The 10,723-nt window shown below is 32.2% G+C and overlaps 1 protein-coding gene across 1 annotated transcript in view; it reads right to left on the bottom strand.

The window, feature by feature from the left end:
• The window catches only part of LOC132754873 (uncharacterized), an 8,408-nt gene extending 3,128 nt beyond the window's left edge, over positions 1-5,280 (bottom strand). Inside the window, exons 1-2 of the mRNA XM_060745625.1 lie at positions 5,195-5,280; positions 2,688-2,892 (exon numbers count right to left, since the gene is read on the bottom strand). Of these exons, the coding sequence (XP_060601608.1) occupies positions 2,688-2,892; positions 5,195-5,252 (263 nt within the window). The 5' untranslated portion in view covers positions 5,253-5,280. The remainder of the gene's footprint in view (positions 1-2,687; positions 2,893-5,194) is intronic.
• Between the last annotated feature and the right edge of the window lie 5,443 nt (positions 5,281-10,723).

The following is a 10,723-nucleotide window of genomic DNA, read 5'->3' as shown; positions in this document are numbered from 1 at the left end:
TGATAATTTCAGGTTTTGTAAAACGTATCTTCTTGTAATATGGCATCCATATTGGAAGCCATCTTAACAAGAAAAATATTACATACATTCGTATGTAATATAGGTACGATTGCATACTACTTTTTGTGAAGACTTTATGTTTGCTGAATTAAAGGTGTAATGTAAAATGAACAAACATGTCATGAGATATTTAATTAATGTATCACCATATTAAAGTTGCATGCTTTCAGATGAGAAAAATGATTTCAAGGAAATCAAAATATGAAAAGAAAATGCACGGTCAATTGACTGCTTTGAAGCATAATCACAAAATAAAATTACAGGAAATTAAAAACCTTTTTAATACACTAAAGGTAGAATTTCATTGTAAATCATAGTCAAAGATTTGAGATATGATTATTTATTCATATTAACCTCATTATTGGTTATATATTGATAAAAAAACCCCCGAAAGACACAGTTTGTAGATATTGGGATGTGTTTGTAGATATTGGGATGTGCTTGGGATGATCACTTGATACTGTAAATGGCAGCCATTTTACGATACGAATCCTCGAAAAGTTTATTCTGCCGAAAAGATGTGAAAAAATACTTGCAATTCAAAGTTTGCTGGCTACATAAAGATTATCGATTTACTCTTTGCACACTTTTTCTCTGCCTGAGTAAAATAATATTGACGTGTTTTCATTGGCTGAAACCATCACGTTACCAATACACATGTAGGTGTGAACTAATTTCGTGTTCATTAAAATTACTCCGTTAATAGACATATAAAAATCTTATTTACAAATGAATTGATAAAACAACAATCCCAGAAGCATTTAAGATAATAACAATCATTGGAAAAAAATAAATGCATATAAATTGTAAATTTGTGTATGACAACTCAACCCCCTAAACAAAACATAATAGACTCAACCAAAACAAGCGCCTGCTTCTTCACCTAACTATGTAGTTGCATGACCATGATTAGCAATTTAGCGAACCAAATCTAAGAGATAAACCTATTGTAAAAATAATACTATGACCACAGCAGATTTCGTACAGAAAAGTTCATTATTCCCAGTAGTGACAGATTTGTACAACCTGAATTCTTTTCAATGTTTAACATTCAACATAGAAAGAATTGTTACTAATTAGTTCAGAAATGTTATCTCCCTTCCATAAATTTAGAAATAGGGTGAATCAATATTTTAATGGGTCGTCACCAGATCCATTTCTAATAAGGAGCTGGATTTTAATTGGATACTGAAAAAGGTGTGACATGCAATCTTTACCGGCACACAACGCTAGTTTAAGAATATGTTATATAATGCATTATTACACAGAATACTCATTATACATACTTATATGTCTTTCTTTAAGGCCACAATCCTATGAAACAAATAATTGCATATCAAACATCATTATAATAAATTGCAACCCTAAAGTATAACAAATTAAAATAGTCTATTGTCTACTATTGTTAGCTAATCAGGTTATATTTCCGACCCTTAAAGATTGTTCAGACCGACATTTTTGTTGTGTTTGTTGTAATATTAGTTCTAACCATTTGGCATTTTCAAGTAGGGTGGTTCCAATATTCCTGCTTGAAAATATGATTATGAAGATGTTCCATAATTTTTAAATTTTCTTTTGTCGTCTGATCAGGGATATGCAGGCTTCATAACCTCTGATCCCTTGGCTCCATAACCTCTGATCCCTTTTCAAAATTCCATTTTGTTTAGTTCCGCCCATTGAGCTCTAGTTTAGGGCACATGCTTTCTATGACTTTGATGTTTCTAATTCAAAATTTTAAACATTTTCATGTTTAAATGTTAAACTCTGCTTAACCGTTTCTAGGGATTTGGACAGAAGTTTGCAATTGAGAGTATCGTCCATGTATATGCTCATTTAAACCGAGCCTGCAACATTTTCAATTTCGCTGTTTTTAGAAACCTTTTTTAGAAATTTTTAGTTTTCAAATTGCATTAACTACAAGACATTATTTTTAAAAGATCACTAAAATTTATTCTTATTGATTTAATATTTATGACCCTAAAGTGCGGTCGTTTGTCTGAAATTAAAAATGCATATGTACCTGTCTAATGCACATTGGGGCCAAATTTTGACACCAAAGTGCGTAACGCACTTTGGGGTTGGACCCCAAAGTGCGTTTGACCCCAAAGTGTGGTGTTACAACGCAGTAAGTTTGAAACCCGCCAGAGACTTTCAATCTTTGTTTGTAGCAAACCTGTTCAGGTACCCTGCGATTGGTCAAATGACCTACACAAATGCATGTGGTTGCAATTATTCAAGGTAACAATACCAAACCAATCGAAAATCTTAAGTCGATTTATGACTTAAGAGAATAGAGTATAGTGTCATAACAAACGCAAGTGTAGAAGCAATTAAACCTTTCATGGTATATTAACAAAAATGGGGGCTTATTAATACGTTGTGAGGAAGGGGTCTCATATATTAGAAAATCGTATCTGTCGGTGCTTTGAGGTATTGGCGCTTACATTGATAACAATTCTTGCAGTCATGATTCATTTAGTGAAACCGACGCTGCTTTATTATACATTTGCAGTACAACGCAATCCTAATAGATAGACATGTACTGAATATATGTACGGCTGCCAGATTTTATATAAAATGTGGATTCTGTCTCAACAAACATTCAATCTATTAGTAAGCTCACTTACTTCTTTCTTTGATGACTGATAGAGTCTAGAATCTCAGGTGCTGCATTGTCACACATTTCGTTACATGTTGGTGCAGTTGAACAATGTCTTCTTATTGCAAATACCCAACCTTGAAATTTTGAGGCACAATATGCTTGAGCTATCTCATCAAAGTAGCTATAACTCAAGTCGTAGTATTCTATGGATCTGGAAGGTTCTATCTTCACTGAAAACAATGTGTTAAAGTCGGTGTAAAAAACAACAGAAGAACAAACAAATAATCAATAACGAAAATAGTGAATTTGTCAGATCAAACATGATTTCTGAGGCTATCACTTAGTCTAAAATCTGAAACCAAAGAAGTACAAGGCAGGGTGGCATTCAACGGATCCCAATACACAACCCGTCAACACAAGACCACCGGTAAGGAGCAAAGCAAGACACAAAAGACAGGACACTGGACAAGGCAAAGCACTGACGGGGTGTTAATTTAGATACTACACAATATGAAATAAAAGAAACTGGCAAGATAAATCATCAGTATGATTATGTATGTGACTGATTATTGGCAGTACTATGTTACGTTGCCGTTGCTTTCTCTCTCTCTCTAAAAGTTTTAACCCTCAGCAAGTGATGTATTGCAGGACCATAATATATCACCTACATGAGAACATCAGATAAGATTTAGTGAAACTGCAAAATGTATACAAAATTTAGATTGTAAAATTTGGTAACCGTTCAATTTATAAAAAGGCTATTGTGATGTAAGCAAGATACACATTTTTACCGGAAGCGAACTCGAAGAATTTGTTTCTATTTACAGACAAAAGATTTATAAAAGTTTTTTCTCGCAGATTTGTTTCTATATATTAAGTGACTTAATCTATGATTTGCACAATTTCCATAAGTATTTCAAACGTTGATACAGACAAAAGAAAGGTATCCTTTACATATCCTTATCAAATCTTGCTAAAAAACGGGTGATAAGATTCTAAGTGATTTAGTATGAGCATTTATATGATTAATGATAATATTTTGTTCTAGAACATTTTATTACTTTCTATATAAATACAACAAACTGTATATTTAATATCGGACCATGTATCTCACACTTGCCAACAACATCCATACATTGTTTATGTCATGATTTGTTTCTGATACTTAATACAATTAACACAAATATTTATTGTATTACAGACTTTCTATTATAGATCAATTTGCTGTGAATACAAAACATTTTTCCAAATATTTATTGCAGATTTGTTGATATTGAATGTCTGTTCTGTTCTGTTCTGTTCTCTTCTACTTTGTTTTGTTTCTATTGAAAGTCAAAATATTAAACTTACCGATTTTTTCTTTTACTTTTTTGTCGTTAGCTTATAATATATATTTAAAATTTAATGAAAGAATATCACTTAATGATGACTAATTCAGATATTTTTGCTAGGGAGAATGGCGCTTTTAAACGATTTACAACAAAACAAAACTTTATGGTGGTGGTGGTAGTTTTCACTCCGGGCCACGGCAGTAGGCCACAATGAATTTAGTACAACACAGGTCTGTCACCGTATCGGTCCTGGACAGGCCATCAGTTGCCTACACTTTTGCATGGAACTGAAACTTCTGTACATACAAGAGCAGTAGTACAGTGCGAATGAAAGGAGTTCATGATCAATCACAACGAAAGTGTCCTGCACCGTCCTGGAATCCAACCTGGGTCGCCCGAATCACAGTCTTTAATGAACCTATGTGTCTATACGGCCGGTATTTTGGTTTTTGCTGCAAAACAGCTGGTTTTTCAACTTTTTCGCTTCATCTAATTTTGTAATGTACTGTTGTGGCTTGAATTAAATGGTAGGAAATGTAGTTGCCTTATTGTAGAAGACTAGTTTCACTTTATTCATGAATATAGACCAAATGTACCTAAATTTATTAATTATATAAATGAATGAATCCTAGTAACAAAACAGAAATTAGAAACATATCAATGTACATTTTAAAACATTGATGATTGGAACATTTCTCTTTATAATTGAAAAAATATATATAATATGTCTTTTTATTTTTTGACAAAGTCCGTCTGAAAACGGTTAGACATCCTGTAAAAATTACAGAGAAGAACTGAAAGCAGGATTTCCATTGGTAATATTTATATAAAAGACTAAAATGAGGGAATCTCATCAGCCATTCTGAAATAGATACAATATAGTAATGATCTAAATGATCTTCCTGAAAGGTATAAACGTCCAAGTTATGAAATTATTATAATGAGTATCGAAAACTAACTTACTAGGTAAACTAATCAGAATATCAATTTTGAATTTAATCCAAATATCACACTGAATATAATCTTAAACTTAATATAACGTGACATGTAACTTCATTTTGGCTGGTCGAGTATTTTTCATCTTATTTATTTTCATAAAAAAGAAGATTTTAAAAAATATACATAAGAACTTGCAAAAAAAAAGATATCAAAGAATAATTTCATCCTTAAAATAAAAGATAAAAAATAAAAACATATTTACAAAGAAGAATAATCGCAATGCAGAAAACCAAGTTTTTTTCCTTCCGCCACTCCATCATATTGCTTTGTTTTTGACCGAAGCTGATTTGTTCCGACTTTTTATAACTAATACCATATGTAACAAATGTTTTAATTGCCATCCCTCTTAACGCATTACCTCGTGAATCGAATTAACTTGCGGAATAATATGTAGTTATTGTTGGCATTCGGGTTGTTTGCAACTTACTGTAAAAGGAAGGCATTTCTCGCATTGCTTTAATTTAAAGTGTTTTTAGAGTCAACATTTGGATAATTATATTTGCTATTATTGTTCGACTACAAGGGGGAGGAAGGTTTGTACTCTTTAAATTCCCTTACGTCGTATGTACTTGAGTTAACGTTTATTTAATAAACAACGAACCCTAATGTGCATGTACGTATGTCAGCTGCCAAACTGGTATTTTCTCAAACAATGACATCACATCGGAAAACACCCTCTCACGTTACACAATTTCAAAGAACATAAGAATAACAAAACTTGTCGAGTTATATACAATATTTTCGGATATAACTCAACTTTTACCGATTAATTACGATTCGAAGTCCTTTTCTTGTATCAATATAACCAAATACCGTTTCTTCACACAGATCTGGATGTTGTCTTTTTGACTATGGTGATGTGTTTATGATTATTAAATACATTTGTACTTTTCTTTGAAAAGCGGCAATTGACACGACAATGAGCTTTGGAACAACACAATGAGAAACTGAAACAATATAGTTACATGTGTATTACGCGATCAGTTTATTTTATAAATAAGATTTTGAATCAAACGAAAAATTCTTCCATCGCAAATAATGACTAGTTTAATATGCAGTATGTCGTGCATTTGAATACTAAATATTATTAGCTTTTTTGCACCCATCATCCGATTAAATAAATAAAAGTTATTATATTATGGAGCCCATTACCATAAAGTAAGCATCTGCACCATAAACTAATCTGTTAATATTTCACTAACACCGATTTTATAGTAAGCCTTATGTAACTTATGATTTATTGCAATACTTAGTGAGAAATATTCAACATTTACAAAATCCCATACACTTTTATACATTGCTGATACTTATGCAATGGTAGGATACTACGTCGTCGCGCAACCAATCGGACTGTTATCCCATCGAGTCGAAAATAAAATATGATTAATTCTAAGGAATCGTTGGAATATCAAAAAATAATGCAGCGCACTAAATATAAGCTTTAGTACTTGAAATATTTGTGAAAACGTTTAAAGTTTTACTATCGATAACAAAATAAAGTTTCTTTGGGAGTCCGAGTGGAAGAATTTAGGAAAAAACTTTATCCTGTTTTCAGGACTAAACTAGGCAGTAAAACTTTTTTTAAACATTTTATAAAATTAATCAAGTATTAAAGTCAATCTTTGGTGCGCTACATTATTTTTTAATAGTCTAACGGTTTCTTAGAATAAAAACATATTTTTCCTTCGAGTCGACGGGATGTTTACAAACAAAAGTCCGATAAGGAGCATTTTGCAGGTGAGCGATGATAATAAAATATTTTAATCGACATGAGGTAATATAACCATTATAAATATTGAAAGGGGGAGTGGTTTATTTTCAATTTCAAGAGAATTCGCAAAAATGAAAACCTGACCTTCAAGGTTATTAAACTTTTAGTTCTGTCTCAAATCTTGGGTGTTTCATTGGTCAGTGTACATTCTGTGGCAGTTTTTGACCAATCAAATGCCTGATTCTGAGCTTAAGGTAGCTCGCTACTTTCCGACCTAAATTTGACAACATCTCAGATCTTGATGATTTTTTGTATGCAAACATATAGATATGTGAGCTTTACTTCTGCAGTATTATTTTATAAATAAACAGCGTTACTATGACGTCAAAGCGCCCTCTATCGGTGGCGGCGAAATTGCGTCTTTTTCTCAGTAAACCAATCTGTTCTTATCAATTTTCATCCGATTTCCTTCGTTTTAATTTTATAGTGTTCAGTAAATGTATGTCTTTGTAATGATATCTTTCTTTAACATTTGCTTAATAGTCTGCGATTCTACGTCATTTGTCTCTACATTCTGACGTCCATATCTGATGCAAATACCGCGCGATATCGCAATAAAGATTGTGTAATGTGTAATAAAAAAAATTCAACACGGTGAACTTTGCTATAATTTTTCGAGCGTGTAGCGAGAAAGTGAAGGAAAATATTTATGCAATAAAAATATAGGGTCAACGCGTAAGATATTTTGCTATTACTGTTTTAAAATAAAATAAAGGGAATGTAACGTAGTGATTTTGGTGGCGTTAATAGACGTTGGAGTTCAAAGAATAATACCAAATAACAATTTTCTTACGTCAAACATTACGATTGTAAGTATAAACAACACAGGAACTTGATGAAATGTATATTTTGTAAATTGTTGATTATTTTCTCATTGAAAGCATGCGCTAGATGAGCAAATTTACAATGTTTAATCGTAAATACGATTCTAATTTGCAGGACGCAGTCTCAAACATCTTTTAATTTTTATTTATATTTTGATGTTTGTAATGAAAGAGTGAAAAGTGTTATATTATTATATGAATTAACTAGTTTCAGCGCAAAAAAAAATAAGATTCACATATTGCTGTATGAATGAAGTTAGAATATTAGGTCGCTTAGCTTATACCCGTTAGAATATTTATTTTAAGTTACATTCAGCTTTTAAACACTTTCATAAAATCACATACAGTCAGAAGAGCCTCGGTGTCAAAACACATCGTAAAAATGCATTTAAAATAGATATGCATACAAATGTGCAATAAGTGATAAATTAAATTCAGAAATAATAAATTCAAATATGTTAAGAATATTTAAAAACAAACTGTACAAGAAACAAAAACATTTATTTTTGCTTACCATTTTTAAGTATGTGCAATACATAGATTATATAATTATAATCTAATTAAAATGTCATAATTAGAAAATGACAAACTATAAAACTTTTTGGAACTCGGATTTACGTTTACCTACTTACCGCTTTTTCATTAAAGTATAACAAAGCGGCCCTCAAAATATTTTTATTTCTAAAGGGCTCCACTACATTTTACCTCTGTAGAGCAACCGCTCTAGGCAACAAAGGGCATTTCTCTGTAGATGTTATCCTGTATATTTTAATTAAATACAAAATATAATTATTAAATAACTTGTGCAACTTTTGTTACCACTGAATACGAATTATGTATTATGTTGACGTTATCGTGTTCATTTTTAAAATACAATACAGTTTGCTTAAAAAAAAAAAAAATAGAAAACCCCCCCAAAAAAAAAACAAAACGAAAACACACACCAAAAACACGTGTTTATGATTTAAACAATAAAGAGGACTTCTGCCTTATTAAGGGAGATCATAATCAGGTTTTTAACTTTGAATATTCTTCTGTTGCCACGGTGTAATCGGTAAAGTGGTCTTACGCTGAATTCGGAGGGCATGTATTCGAGACACGATTGCGTCTTGTACTAATAGATTATCCTTTAAAATTGTTCACTGTGTATGTTCACCTCGGACTCCTGTCATTTATTTCCGTAGAGAAGTTGATACTGTGAGAAACACTGGTTTTGTTAAATTCCCTCAGCTATAATTGAAATACTGTTGAAAGCGGCGTTAAACCCAATATTAAAAAATAAGAAGATATGAAACATAAAATGCATAGTTCATTTCTTTCATAGGCTCTACATAGCACTGTATTATGTGCAGACAAAAACGAGCTTCTCCGAAAACCATATTCACACAAATTGAGGATCCTACATGATCGTTTTCAATACAAGGGAATCTGTATTAATTTTAATATGCAAAATTATCCGCTTATGAACATACAAAATAAATCAACGGATCGGATCTTTCGCCTCGAATCGAGAAATGATCGCGGCTTCAGGTCGCCTCAAAGATGCGCTAGTAAACGCATACCGCGAGTCAGCGAGTTTTAAATAAATAAGAATATCTGTAATTATGTGAAATGCGTGAGAAATTCAAGCCATAGCACGAGAACGTGATTCCTCCTTTAAATCTGAGTCTCACGCTTAGTGCAGGGGTATTATTTACTAGTATTTAGCTGCGAGAGAAAATAGAATAACTGATGGCTGTTAATAAATGAGCCGTGTCACGACAAAACCAACATACTGTTCGCTTTTAAACATTTTAATAAGTAGAGCAACTGATAGCGAACAGAATGGATCCTGATCAAACTGCGCGGATGCGCAGGCTGGTCTGGATCCATGCTGGTCGCAAACGCACTATGTTGGTTTTGTCGTGACGCGGCTCAAATAAATTTTTATACGAGTAGAAAAGTTTTAAAAGAAATGTCTGCTAGATTTATATAATTAAGACTACCAGTGAATCATGACTTACGTACAAATCGTTGTTACTTCGAGTTGATCATACATTTTTGAAACGTAAATTTGATTCATTTCCTACTAACTGATATATACAATTCGAAATTGTTACATACGTATGATAACATGGAAGTTTATGTAGTACCGAGATACACATAACATGATGACACTGCGACTGCACCAGCCTTTTCATTCTTTTTTCTGACATTCTTTGCAAAATTTATGTTTGTATTATTTCCACTTAGGTGGCCTTTTAATTATATCTTTCAATATTCTGAATTGTCTTTCAGTCCTCGAGGTATTTATAACCATTCGTTTCAGTTTTTTAGAGATTGATACAAACTTTTGCAGACAGTCATACCCTGATTTGTTGTACATGTATATAATTGAAGTTGTTCATCGAAATGCGGGCACCTGACAGGACTTTTAAAAGAACATTTTACGGAATATGTCTAAATACAATTGTTGTTGATGGTTTTCACACATTTTAATTCCAGTCAGTATACTATTCATCGGAAAAGTCGTGACAATACCCTTGAGAAAAATATTTGACGTCACAAAAATCATTACGTTTTACTCATCCTTTATCTTATATTAAAATAGCAATAGCAAAATATCTTACGCGTTGACCCTATATTTTTATTGCATAAATATTTTCTTTCATGACTTCACTACATGTTAAAAAAATTATAGCAAAATTCACCGTGTTGATTTTTTGTTATTTTACAATCTTTATTGCGATATCGCGCGATATTTGTATCATAAATGGACGTCAGAATGTAGAGAAAAATGACGTAGAATCGCAGACTATTAAGCAAATGTTAAAGAAAGACATTATTTCAAAGACATACATTTACTGAACATTATAAAATTAAAACGAAGGAAATCGGATGAAAATTGATAAGAACAGATTGGTTTACTGAGAAAAAGACGCAATTTCGCCGCCACCGATAGAGGGCGCTTTGACGTCATAGTAACGCTGTTTATTTATAAAATAATGCTGCAGAAGTAAAGCTTACATATCTACATGTCTGTATACCAAAAATCATCAAGATCTGAGATATTGTCAAATTTAGGTCGGAAAGTAGCGAGCTACCTTAAGTACCCTGGCAATTGAAGACAACTGTCCTGATTCGTTGGGTAACAATG

This window comes from Ruditapes philippinarum, unplaced genomic scaffold (assembly GCF_026571515.1).
Source record: "Ruditapes philippinarum isolate M1 unplaced genomic scaffold, ASM2657151v2 ctg7039_1_1_1_1, whole genome shotgun sequence".
In the NCBI taxonomy this organism is placed as follows: Eukaryota; Metazoa; Mollusca; class Bivalvia; order Venerida; family Veneridae; genus Ruditapes; species Ruditapes philippinarum.
This window is presented reverse-complemented; position numbering and strand designations above follow the sequence as displayed.